General features: G+C 36.8%; 2 protein-coding genes across 3 annotated transcripts; both read right to left on the bottom strand.

Moving 5' to 3' along the window:
• Window positions 1-356: 356 nt before the first annotated feature.
• On the bottom strand, window positions 357-4000 carry LOC137737504 (delta(24)-sterol reductase). 2 transcript variants are annotated; one of them, XM_068477008.2, is made up of 3 exons: window positions 3755-4000; window positions 1058-2325; window positions 357-960 (listed from the first exon to the last, which is right to left on the bottom strand). In XM_068477008.2, exons 1-3 carry the CDS (start codon window positions 3969-3971, stop codon window positions 502-504), a joined length of 1944 nt encoding a protein of 647 aa, XP_068333109.2. In that variant the 5' UTR covers window positions 3972-4000; the 3' UTR covers window positions 357-501. The 2 variants fall into 2 exon arrangements, with proteins under 2 accessions (XP_068333109.2, XP_088539358.1); XM_088683232.1 differs by lacking the exon at window positions 3755-4000 and adding an exon at window positions 3338-3741.
• Window positions 4001-8088: 4088 nt separating this feature from the next.
• Window positions 8089-12685, bottom strand: LOC137737319 (uncharacterized). Its single transcript, XM_068476762.2, has 8 exons — window positions 11388-12685; window positions 10765-11006; window positions 10563-10581; window positions 10223-10428; window positions 9939-10048; window positions 9752-9850; window positions 8858-9299; window positions 8089-8738 (listed from the first exon to the last, which is right to left on the bottom strand). The coding sequence occupies exons 1-8, from the start codon at window positions 12218-12220 to the stop codon at window positions 8638-8640; spliced, it is 2052 nt and encodes a 683-aa protein (XP_068332863.2). The 5' UTR covers window positions 12221-12685; the 3' UTR covers window positions 8089-8637.
• Window positions 12686-13933: the final 1248 nt, after the last annotated feature.

Here is a 13933-nt window from a genome sequence, read left to right as displayed (position 1 = left end):
TTAAATCTGGTCCTCTAATATATTTTTTTCTCAAAAATAAAGGAAAACTGAACTGGAATAGATAGCTATGTATTTCAAAGTCAATAATGTGTAGGCATTTCTTTTCTTTTTATGCACAATCGTAGATTTTTGGTCTTTAAATTAAATAAAATAAAAAAGAGCTAAAAACCGAAATTAAAAAATATGTGATGAACGAAAAAAAGAGTGCAGAAATGATTTCTCGTGCTTCTGGATTTGTTTATGGTTCGTTAATCCAAGTGCAAAGCCAGGTTTGGGCAAAAAAATCTGCAAAACCAGTTGAGTTTCTTGTGCTTAAAAATTAATTGAGTCAGCACTTCGTACCATAAAACTTGGAATGAAAAGAAGACACGATGTCATAAACTTAACGTGCGTCTCAAGTCATTAAAAACATCCAAAGTCTCGTTATCCATACGACGACACAAATCAAGGGAGGAAGGAAAGCAAGAAATCCTAACAGAATCCGCAACTAGAAAATCAAAATCAGTAGTCCACTGGCTCATCAACCTCGGCAATAGGAGTCTCAAGGATGGCTTGCTCCGCTTCCTGCACCTCTTTCTCGGTCTTCCTTCCCTTCTTGGACTTGTAGTACACACTCATGAAAGTTCCCACAGCACCATACTTCCTCCTGCAGTTCTCGTAATGCCCCGCATCAAACATCCTCCAGAAGTTCTTCTCGTTCAGCTCAGATACAGCATACTGAGGCTGGAACCCGTGGTTCTCAATCAGCCAATTCTCCATCCGGCGAACTGCTTCTGAACCATCAAAAACCTCACCCCTCAATACCGGGCCCGGTGCATAGTAGACACCAACATCGGTGTACATCTGAGAGTAATGCGTGTCTCCCTGTCTACGGTGTTGCTCAAAGCCTGGTTCGGTGTATATCATTGTCTTGATGGGATTCTTATACATTCTGTGAGGGCAGAGCCAGATTGGGTAAACCTATACAATCAACAAAACAGGATTCACAAGATGGATTATGGAACATGATTAAATTCAAAATGGACATTCAAGTTCAATGTAAAAAAGACATGTTTACCTCCATCTCATGGTGAACCCATTCCAAAGCATCCCCGACCTTGAAAAGAGGAACGAGCATGTCTTGAATGACGTGATTGTCGTGGTAATAGTTTCTAATGGCTTCACCTTGAGTAGCCTTGAGCAGGGAAATCTTGGGTGGCATCATCCAGCCCAACAAAAATCTGAACCACCACTGATCAGCAAATGGAAGGATAAGCTTTCCCTCCCAATAAATACTCCGGGTGTGCCTGTGGTAATAGTCCCTTGTCGGGATGTATTCTACAAACTCCCCTTTCTTTAGTGCTTTCTCAGCATGCTGGTAGAACCAGGGTTTAAACCACCACCCAACTTCGTTAATAACACTGCCCTTCTTCTTCGCTTCTTCTTTTGAAGCATACCTCCCCGTCATGCACACAGCTTCTGTTGGAGTATAAATCATGGTTTCAACAAAGTCTGGAACCTTTTCGGGGTTGTCCTGATCTCCATCTCTCGGGGCAAAAGAATCGCTGTATGCCTGTGCAATCTCTTTCAGATTTCCTACCACGGGTTTGTATGTCAGCCTCATGTATTCCTTGATAGGTATGAGCTTGATCTCAGCAGATACAAGAAGCCCCAATGTTCCCTGAGACCATGGAATAGCATAGAAAAGATCAGAGTACTCATTATCCCTGGTGGCTCTGACAACTCGGCCATCTGCAAGAACAATCTCATAGGCCACAACAGTATCAGAGAACAGTCCATAGATGTGAGAGCTTCCTTCAATTCCATAGCCATTAATGAGACCACCAACAGTAAGATCATCAAACTCAGCAACCACGGCAAGGGCAAGATTCAATGGAACCGTTACCCTGGTTATCTGCCCCATGTTGACTAAGGGCTCAACTTTCGCAATCATTCTCTCTTGATCAATTTCAAGGACATTTCTGAATGCAGACAAATCAACCTCAAAGTGACGAGCCCTCTTGTAGTCAACATTCCTCATTCCAACAGCTATCCACGGTTTTCGTGCTGTGCAAACAAGCCCATCCTTTGATGGGTTCCTGTCTTTGAGTCGTTTTACAACCTTCTGAACGTTTTCATCATGTTCCTTTTGACGCCTCTTGTAGGATTTCATCTCAGATCTTACATCCCCGAGGTACGTGAGAAAGTACAAAGTGAAGGAGATGGGGAGAACAACAAAGATAACAACAATCCATCGGAATTGAACAAGAAAGTCCACCAAGGCCGTCTTCCTCTTTGGACGCAGTGGGGTTCCAAGATCCGACATCTTGAAAGCAGAACCCTGTTCTGTTGTATGAAAAATATAATTGCTAGTTAGCACAATGGGGATAAGATAGTATATACTTTTATACCATATTACATGGGATTAGGCATTGTTTATACATTGCACTATCTGTTACATACATTATAAACAGATTACCCTCACGCCGATTGCAGCAAACCCAAAATTCTAGTAACGTGACATGGTGACGTCAATGAAAGCCACAAAACCATATAAACCAACAGATGAAGGAGAAAGAGAAGTGAGTCGTGACAAATCAACTATAACCAATACATGGATACAACAAAGATCTTGTCCATCTTCTACCAAACAGGAATACAATTAAGCTAGGATTAGTACCAAAATTTGATTGATCCGCAAGTAGTATGCGTTACAAATTTATAATTCTCGATTTCTTCAGAATTTTACCAGGCATACAAACTTTCCTTTTACAGATTACTATAGCTATAGTTGGAAAATCGAGTGTGACAAGTAAACAACTGATAAGGACATGTTCCAGAACAGATTTTGTTTCCACATAAAAATTAGCACAATTTGCATATGATGAGTTGTCAGATTTAGAAGTTACTAGAGTTGGAAAACTCGACAGGCATTTTACTTTAACGAAAGGTCAGAAGTACTTCTGTATAAAACTTTCCTATTAATTAACACGCAAACAAGAATTACAGTCCAACAAAGCTGAAAAGAAAAGCTCTTCTTTCGTATCATCTGAAGGCTTTTCTTTTTCTAAATGACTGTTACAAGTTTACAACCTCAATGATTATTAGTTGCTGTAAACATACATAAAAAAAAAAAAAAAAAGAACTTCAGATACAATGTGCATCAGATCGGACAAATAACAGCGGTGTAACCACGCATTCAAGTGCAGTTTATGTTTATCACATGCTTGACAAGAAAATTGATTTGCCAAACCTAAATATTAAATAATAATTAGAGATAGTGAAATCAGTTTCAAAACAAAAACGAGAACACTATCCGATTTCTATGAGATCCATTAGTTAATGCGAGACCTCACACCTATAAGTGAAGAGGAATGTCACTATACCGTCCCTGCAAGGCCTTTAATTTGAATATCAAGATCTACTTCTCTTTACAAATAATTTTTTTATTACAAGCGATATTACTACTCTAAACTAGAGTAAGGGGACGAGGGGGTGAGGTTTTAAACCGGAGATGCTGTGACCTCATTACACTCAACAAATTCCAACGACCTCCAATGGAGACTACAGAAAGACTCAAACCACATTGTCAAAGCTCCATTTTCTCTCGTTTTCTCAGGAAACAAACAGATCTCAGCACAAAAACACACCCCACAGGCAACCCCCAAACATAAAAAGAAACCAACTTTAAACAAAAAGTCGCAAAATTCAAACTGTAACCAAGCGGCTAAAATCTAGCACTAATCAAAACACGAGAGAGAGAGAGAGAGAGTACCTGAAGGTGCCGAACTACTTGCAATGTCGGAACCGTAGAGGAACCCATTTTTAATGGCAGAGTCCCGAAGCACCAGAGCGAGTGACAGAGCGACACTGTGTGTGTGGGGCCCAATGAATTTATTTATTTTTAAAATTATTTGCTGAAACAATAAAAGTTTATAAAAATGTAAAGAAAGTAAAGGCAAGAAGACAAAATATTGAACAGCCCGAGACATATCCAGTCAAGCCCCATGTTCCCCGAGGCATTGAACAACGGACCCGGCTTCTCTGTACTCATACTTCCCTTACACTATATTCTCTTTTATTTGTGCGATAACGGTTAAATTACGTCAATATTTTATATTAATTTTTTTTTATAAAGATAATAAGATAAAAATTAATAGTAATATAAAATGTTAACGTTGTTTAATCATGATCGCATAGATAAAAGAGGATAAGAGTGTATGGTAAGTGGGAGGACAGAGAAGCCAATCCTTGAACAACTTAGTTAAATGAGATTTTTTTATTATTTATAAAACAAATTAAGCTTCATTAAACTAGTTAAATGACTAATTTTTTTAATTTGTAAACAGTAATACTAATTGCTCAACTTAGATAGAAGGAGAGAAAGTTAATTTTATTGCTAAACACTAAAAACTATAAAACTATACTGTGCGCTTCAACAGAAGAAAAAGAAATATAGTTGTTAAGTTTAGGAAATATTAAAATATTTTAATTTAAAATAACTAATATTATTAAAAAATTACGTTAATTCTAAAACACATTTGCATTTTTATTAAGAATTACTTCTACAAATATTTCTACAAAAACTGGTTTCAATTATTTTAAAAGATAATGCTAAGGATCTCTAAACAACATGATATGAAAGTTGATGATTGTATTTACTTAAATATTGATTACACCCAGTATTACGGTCTGATGGTATTCCTCTTCACTTGGAAGTGAGAGGTTTTGGGTTTGAATCTCGTGGATGGCGAATTCTATATCAAATTAGGTTGCCCATTGTGTTGTTTCACAGAACTCCCCCTCACCTTAATGTAAAAATATCGACGTACTTAAAAAAAATATATATATATATTAATTAACGTACTTATTTATTATTAATAACATATCATTTAATTTTTAAATTTAATCTATCTAATATTACTCTATTTTAAATGTATTTTTTAACGAGCTATAAATTAACATTTAGATCATTTAACTACTTACGATAACAAAACTTTAATTAGTATTGTTGAAGATGATCTCAGCTGGAAATCTCCACCAACTAAGCCATTAAGATTCACTGGCTGTCACGTTTTGGACTCGAGCCCACCAACCATGTGCCAGTCCCCCATGCCGTGCCATGCCCCTCCCCCATGCCGTGCCATGCCCCTCTCTCTTTAAATATTATTTTTTTCTTTCTAATTTTCAAACGAATTTCACACTTCCACTTCTAACCGCATGATAAAATGAAGGGTAAATTACATTTTCATACCTTAGGTTTGGGATTTATTTCAATTCTTTACAATATTTTCAAAACATTTAAATTTCATACCTTAAGTATTATTTTATTTCAAAATAATACATCCGTTACATTTTACATCCATTGATCTGTTAAATGCTGACGTGGCTGCCACATATATGACACGTGGTTGCCAAATGTTTGCCACGTGGCAAATAAAATATTTTTTTTTTTTAACCTGAATCTTCTCAAAAAAATAATTTACACTTTCATACCTCAGATTTGGGTCTATTTCAATTCCTTACAACATCTTCAAACCATTTTACTTTCATATCTTAAGTACTATTTTATTTCAAAACAATACATCTATTACATTTTCCATCTATTGATCTTTTAAATATCGACGTGGCTGCCAAATGTATGTCACGTGACAAATAAAATAATTTTTTACATGAAAAAGAAGAAGGGAGAAAAAAAAAACAAAACCCCAAACCTAGTTCCCCCCGGCGACCCACCTCCCTCCCCCTCAACGCCACGTGACCTTCTTCCCTTCCCCGTCCCCCTCGGGTCAGGATTTCGTGATTTTCAGTATGGGTGGGTTTTGAAAATACTTTGAGTTTGAGATGATTTTCGGATTGGTTTTGTGGTAGATCCACCTAATCTCGGGTGCAATTTTTGTGGGTGATGGGGGATTTTAGGAGGGGTGATGAGGGATGGAAGAAAGGGGTGGCTCGGGTGGGACGAACTAGAGCTTTTTTTTTTTCTTTTTCCTCCCTCTTCTTCTTCTTCTTCTTCTTCTTGTTGCAGGTTTTTGGGTTTTGGGTTAGGGTCGCTGGGGGGGGGGGGGCGGCCGGGGTAAGGCACTAGTTTCAATTTTTTTTTTTTTTTAGAAAATTCATGTTTAAAAAAAATTAAAAAAATAATTTATTTGCCATGTGGCAGATATTTGGCAGCTACGTGGCATATATGTGACAATCATGTTAGTATTTAACAGATCAATGGATGAAAAATGTAAAGGAGATATTATTTTGAAATAAAATAGTACTTAAGGTATGAAAGTGAAATGTTTTAAAGATGTTGTAAGGAATTGAAATAGATCACAAACATGAGGCATGAAAGTGTAATTTACCCTTTTTTTTTTCAATTTTTTTTTATAGAAAATTCAAGTTAAAAAAAAATATATATATATATATATATATTTTATTTGCCATGTGGCAGACATTTGGCAGCCACGTAGCATATATGTGGCAGTCACGTCAGTAGTTAACAGATCAATGGATGGAAAATGTAACGGAGGTATTATTTTGAAATAAAATAGTACTTAAAGTATGAAAGTGAAATGTTTTGAAGATGTTGTAAGGAATTGAAATAAACCTCAAACTTAAGGTATGAAAGTGTAATTTACCCTAAAATGAATGAACATAAAAACATGTAGTTCACATTTTAAATACCTGACAAATGCTATTACTAGTGCGACCCAACATTTTAGAAATTTTATTATGCACTTAAAATTTATAAAACACAATAAAAATACAAATTGTATAACACATTTTTATATGGCTTGGCTATTTATTTGTTCTCGGAGAGTGTTAATAGTAACAGTAAGCAAAGAACAATTTTTTAGGGAAAAAAGATGGACAGATTTTACGAATGAGGATCCTCTCTGAATTTCCTTTCTGAATATCTTAGGGATCCTCATATTATAGCAGTTTGTCATACATCATGTGGTTAATTTTCGTTAGAAACTATTTGTGTTTAATTTTAAATAAAATAATTCAAAATAATTTTTGACCGTACGATGTATAATAAACGACTAGGATGTAAGAATTCCTAAAATCTCTACAATTTGAAAATATGATTTTTCGTTAAAACGAACAGTACCAGAAACTTTTCGTTAAAATTCTCTTAAAAGAATTGTTTTTTGAGATTTAAAAATAACGGACACTTTTTATAGGGAAACATGGCGATCTGTGGATCGTGATGACCATGATCCTTTGGCCTTGTACAATAGATACGTTAAAATGTAGACGATATCTTTTTCTTTTTGTTTGGATCGTGCTCCTATTTATTATTCGTTTTACATGCCTTTGGATCAAATGATGCACACACGTGAGACGTAATTCCCTTTTACATGCAACAAATCTTTTTTTTGTATTATATTCGGAAAATTCTTCATTATTACGTAGCAATGAATGAATAATATAAATTAATGAGATTGAAAATAAAATATCTACACAGCTAAAACACTTGTATCGTTGAAGTCACACTCAATATTTTTGCAAGCAAAACTTATCGAGTAATGATAAGAGATCATATCAAATTATAATACATTTATAATAGAACTAGAACCACCAATACAAATAAGGGCATGTTTGAAACTGCTTTTAGAAAAAATGTTTTTAAGTTCTAAAAACACTTAAAATGTTTCTTGCAAGAAGCATAATTATGTGTTTCTTGCATGTAGCATTAAAGTGTTTTTTTTTCTTCAGAATTTACTTACATTTTTACTAAAAATTGGTTTCAAAAGCATTTTCATTAAAAACACTTTCAGCTATTTTAAAAACACTTAGTTGGAAGTTCCATCTTTCTTAAAAATGTGCTACAATTTGATACACTAAAAAACGATTTTCATAGTATTTTCCAAATTTATTAGATCTTCTGCCTCTTAATCATCTTTCATACAGTACAGAATTTTTCATTTCAAAATACACATCCTGCATTATAAAAACTATTAAAGCAATGACAAATAACGTTGCACACTCTTTTTCGCCTTTTACACACTTAAAATGCGCAAAAATCGCTCCTCTAATGCCATTTCGAATAACGAAGATGGCCCATGTAAATAATTATTTCAACACTGAGATGTACCCAGAAACTAAAACACAAAGTAAAAGCCTGAAATGTGAATCCATTTCCATTATTTCATCTTTGAGCTTTCGGCCCTTAATACATTTCTAGCATCAATGAGTAAATCATTAGTTGTTTTCAGTCCCCAATTCTAAATTACAGAACCTTTAAAGGCTACCTGGTTCTGAAGAGAAAGAAGAAATGCTATATGAACAGTTAGTAAGGAGAAGATACCTGGTAAATATAACACTAGCTATGGACGCCTACTGCAAAGAAAAACCAAAAATGCCGCCGATAGAATTTCCTCTGCAATGATCACAAATATACAACGTGTGGAGTGGACGTTGGAAATGAATTCAGTCTGTGAGTCCGTCCACCTTTAAGTTACCAGAGTGTTATCCACCCTGCCATGGACAAGGGTAGTTCTTTGAGAAATCCAAACTACTCAAGGGATGGGATACACCGGAACAGTAAGCTGGATAATGAGCTATAATCCATCCCAGACGTAATATGGAACCGATGAAGACGGATTTCCTGTATTACTTGATTAAAGCTAGTTTTGAGATTTAGTTCCCAAGCTCCCTTACGCCTCAAGGATTGAAAATGTTTGAGCCACCAATGTTGACTGCAATTAGCACTGACATGCCAGCAACTAAAGAAAGCCAAAGTAAGGTGGTTTCCACGGATACTCCTGCAATTCAGAAGTTTGTTATTAATCTTTTTGGTGGATGAGGAGATAACACCAGTCAAAATCGACAGTAAATTGCTAACTTACATAATGATGTAAGAGGTAACACAAAGATTAAATACCTTGAGAGCCTTCCGAATTATTATTGGAATTTGAAGGCACAGATTCAGTATCAAGTCCACGCCGCAATTTTGAAAATTTTGACCCTGCAATTGAGATATCATCCCCAAGTTTGGCGTTTCCTGTTTCGGATGCCACTATCCCTTGAAATTCTTCACTCACAATTAAAGCTGCTAGAACGTCCATGAAGGACTCTTTGTCTGCTTCATTTCCAGGCTCAAGTTTATCCTTCACAGAATCAGACAACTCATCATCTGAATCTGAAGCGTCAGTATCCATAGAAGCCACCTGAATTTTGTCATCCTCTTCATCCTCAACATATGCCTTATATGTCAATCGAAGTAGTATTTCACCAGCAGATTTCGTTTTAAACAGGCCCCAACCTCCTTGCAGTACCACAATCCTGTCCGTTGGTACAGTGTCTTGGAGAGATCCCAGATCAACCTAGAAACGAACGAAGTATTAATGGAAAACTATTTACTTTTGAAAATCCGGAAGAACTCAAAGAAGTATTGATGGGCCAATTTGCCCTTGAAGGCAGTGAATTCAACCATTAGTTGCTATATCATGCGCAATTAGGTGGGAATAAACTTTTGGTATATTTTTGTCAAATCCATCTTCATCATTTTTTATCCCTTATCTAATTCTAAATTTGTATGGAGAGGGGAAAAAGGAGCATTTTTGCGTTCCTTAGAACTTTAGATGAGAAGAATAAAAGAATGCAGCCATATCTCGTTCTTGATATAACCCGCTACCTCAAAATTGCTTTATGTTTTTAAACAAGTATTGGTTCTGAAAACACAAACAACATTACATGCATGCATCCCAAACATGTATGCTACGGCCATGCCAATCATGAAAACAAGTTCAGTATTTGAAAGGATTAGATCTTTTACCTCTCCTGTACCAATAGTTAAGTCTGTGAATCCAAGAGAATCCTTGACTTCGATGTATAATTTTTGTTTTTTAGGGTTCGCCACAAGTATATCAAAATCCTGCCAGCACATACAAACACATGATTACAAATTACGTATACGAATTTTTACAATATAGTAGATGAAGCATCACTAGAAGAAGGTTCACCTGATTCCAGATCGGCTCACCAGGAGGTCCAATAACAGTAGTTTGACTGTTTTTTTTACTGCGTATAATTTGGTCTCCCAGGCTTAGTGTAACATAGGGATCTGTTTTGCCTGAAAAATTAGATCAACAGGTTATTGAACCTCTAAAAAAAAGGAGAAGTGAAAATTATGATATTCATTTTATCACAAGTCAATGGCAGCTTAAAAAATATGTGCATCACTATAGTAACTAAAATAAGGAATCAAATCAAATGAAATCATTTCGCATTAGAAGACATTCATTACCATAGAAAACATAGGAAAGCTTCCGAGCATCTACAAGGGTCACTGATAATTCTCCAACAAAATCCTTGTTTCCTTCTTGTATGTCCCCTGACTTGAAATCAATTCCGACAGGGCCAACTGCTTTTCCTTTCTGGAAATCCAAGACAATCTTTTTTGGGCGTACAAATAATCTAGGTAAATCCTCGGTGAGAAGTTTGGTCAAAAACCTAAAAAATGCATTTAGGGATTCAAGTCAAAAGGTGAAACAAACAAACAAGCATACAAATCCAGAGTGTACACCTAGACCATTAACTTTTGCATAGACAAAATATAACAGCTGAAAATGATGAGATTCACTTACATTGAGAGAACAGGAATTGCTGAATTTGCCCGATCCATGCAAAGATGAAGAGAGAAGAAGATAATTATCAGTATCTTCAACATAAAACGATTTAGCCTTAACAAATGCAATTAACATTCGATAAAACAATCTATCTTATCTGCCAAACATAGTGATATAGTACCTTAGTAAATAAAAACATGGTTATGAATGTATGACATACCCATCAAATTGAACAGGCGGAACGGCGACAACTCAAATTTGATCTTGGGAAGTGAAACAAAAGCCCATTGAACGGCTCCCACCCAAGGCGATGTAGGTATTAGCCGTAACTTGACCCAAAGTTCCCCATCAATATCAAAATCTCGAACACCAACTGGCACGTAAATGGGAATAATGCTAAATTTTAGTGAAAGCATTAACAGCATACGAGCACCGCCTGTATAACGTAGACCTATTTGGTACCTAAATGAAATAAAGGGATATAGAATCAGTGTACTGGAATATCGAGTTAGCGCGGAAAAAATAGGCTCCCAGATCACCAAGTATTTCGACAAAAAACATGCAAATCAGCTTCATAAAGATGCAGCCTAACGAAAAAATGGTACGGATGTCAGGTCAATTATCTCAACGTTTGCTTTGATCGAACTCATCCACTAAAACTTATTATTTATATCATTTCGTAGCATCCAATGCCAACTTACAAAGCAGGATATTCATATTCTATTGAGTTCGTCATTCGATTTCCACGAAAACAATCAGTCTATCATGAACACTGAAATACAGAAAATAAGCAATCCAATCAAACAAAACACAAGCATAGTTGAATTGAAAACTTCAACTCACTGCAGATCATTAACGCGGCGGGACGTCCTCCGCTCGACATTCCTAACAGACAACGGCTCGTCCCCCAAAGAAAACTGCTTGATTTCAACTCTCTCAACATAGTCAGGCTTCTTCAAATCATCAATGACCGGCTGCAGCAACCCAGTGAGCCAATTCTCAAGGCCGGCTCGATAAACCTTCCACAGCTTCCCCAACACCATGTTCACCCACTCCACCGACTCCTTCCTCTGCAAATCCTTCTCCAGAAACAGCGAAAAGCTCGTGGGCACTTGCGGCCATGCCTCGCGGCGGCCATTGTCACTCCCCAGCTTGCTCTTCTTGCTTGAAGTCCACAATTTATCAAACGCAACGCCCACAAAGAAGAAGAACACAAACAACCCAGCAATGTTTCGGTTTATTCGAGGCGATGGAAGGGGATGTATCACTCCCAGCTGAGTTCTGAGCTTATCCACAAAAGGGTCCTCCTGAAAGCTGGTGAAATTGTTCCCCATTTGAACCGGCGACTCTTCGGAAAATTCACCAGCTTCCAATTCACTGGAGAAACGCTTTATCACCAAGTTTTTTGCACCACGTCTCGCTGAATTCGTAAGCTCTATGTTCATGGAGGACCCCGGAGCATCGGGCGAAACCGCACAGCAACTAAAACCCCATTTCCTTCTCACGCTTTTTCGAGGAAAATTGGCGATAAGCAGCTGCTTTCTTCTTCTTTTAGACCAAGGGAGGGAGAAGAAGTGGGTTTTACTTAGGTGGGCGAAATTTCCACATGGGCAGTGAGGAGGACGAGGCGGTGGCTGCGAGAAATCGAAGCTAGCAGATACTGCTTGCAAAATCATTAATTAGCGGCGGAGATAAACTCAGAGCACCTGACCGAGATGTGGATGTAGGGAGTTGCATTGGTAAACATGGATTCCAGCTCCAGAAATTCAATCCAAATTCCCAACGGAGCAATTAGCAAAAGAAAAATTCAAAATAAAAAGAAAATGGCGAAACGAAAGTTGTTTAGCAGCAACAACGCCGTCGTGAGAGCTTGGTAATCTGAAGTGACATGGGAAGAAGCAGAAACCTCCATGAAAACTCAGAGACTACACATATTAATTGCTTTTGTATCTTTGTTTCGTCGAGATAATATTTGCGTGTTAAAGTTGAGGCAGGGAAGGGAGGGGAAGGGAAGAGGGAACAAAACCGAAGACTCGTTTGTGATGCTGGAAATCAGCATCGACATTCAAGGCCTCAAAATGTGTAAGACGTGGATAATATGGCATTCCCACTCCCTTTCCTTTTCCTAATTTCCTCCCTCCTTCTCTTCTGCTTTTTATTTTATTTTATCATTTTCGTGAAAAAAGATGCACGTGGTACGGAAGCGAACGCGGTTCCCTCGCTTTTTTTTTCTCTTCCTTTTCGGTGCCAGTCATTTTTTATATTTTTTTAGTAATCGTGGCAGTTTTTTTGGCAGTCCATTTTTTGAAATTTGATTCAACATAAAATGCCGGTCCACTTCCATTCGTGCCTCACCTAGTCACCTTCCAACTACATCCTTTTTATTTGGGTCATACAACTATTTTCGCTTTTGGAAATTTATCTGACATTAAATAAAATAAAAATTTATTCATCCAACTAATCAAAATCAAGGGGTTGGCTACAAGCCAACAATACTTATACGAATCTACAAGCCTTCGTGAATATATATGTTTAATATAATTATTATCTAATCGTTAAAATTGTGATTGTATTCAATACATGTAAATATTACAGTCAAAATGCTTCTGTAAATTCGAATAAACAAAGATGAATAAGACGACATGAAGTTTGGCACGATTGTGGCCAGGAGGCTTGAATCCTTTATGGTGGTCATGAGGGAGAGCAAGGAACGGCCACAGAGGGTGGTTGTGGTGAGTGAGAGAGTGAGAAGGAGGCACGACAATTAGACAGTGCCGAGGAGGAGTCAGGAATGAGTGTGCATTCAGGCCTTTAAGGTTAGAAAGAGGACAAATATGAAATCACGTCATTTAGTGTCAAATTTAGTTTGGTTCGATTCAATGTCTAAACTATTGAAATCGAAATTGAACCAACCACTTTTGGTTCGGTTTGGACTTTTGGGTGAATGGTTTGGTGAAGAGGTTAGTTTTTTTCTGTTTTGTATTTTTTAGCCCACTCCTAATCAAGTATTGTCGACATTGTGATCACATATTAATGACATAATAATTGCATAAGTAAGTGTGATCAACAAAAAATTACGACCTAATGAGAATTAAACACATAAACAAAAGAAGCTTAGCATACAAATCTACTAGGTCCACGTGATGAATACGTTTCATCCAACACATTAGCCACTTAACTCAACATAGTTATTGGTCGTAAATGGTTGAGAAAATCTCTTATCCGTCCTCATACCTTAACAATATATGATAGAGGAATACGTTCATCATGATGGATAAGAAATGATCATGAATAATTAATAACAAGATAACCAATCTCAATAATCGTGGCCCAGTTATAGGACACAATATTCAATGTGGTTAAAATACCTCTTTAAACGTAATCCTTAA

Source organism: Pyrus communis, chromosome 13 (genome assembly GCF_041283825.1).
Source record: "Pyrus communis isolate YQ-2024b chromosome 13, ASM4128382v1, whole genome shotgun sequence".
NCBI lineage: Eukaryota > Viridiplantae > Streptophyta > Magnoliopsida > Rosales > Rosaceae > Pyrus > Pyrus communis.
The sequence above is the reverse complement of the archived record's forward strand: the minus strand, read 5'-3'. Positions and strand labels throughout refer to the sequence as shown.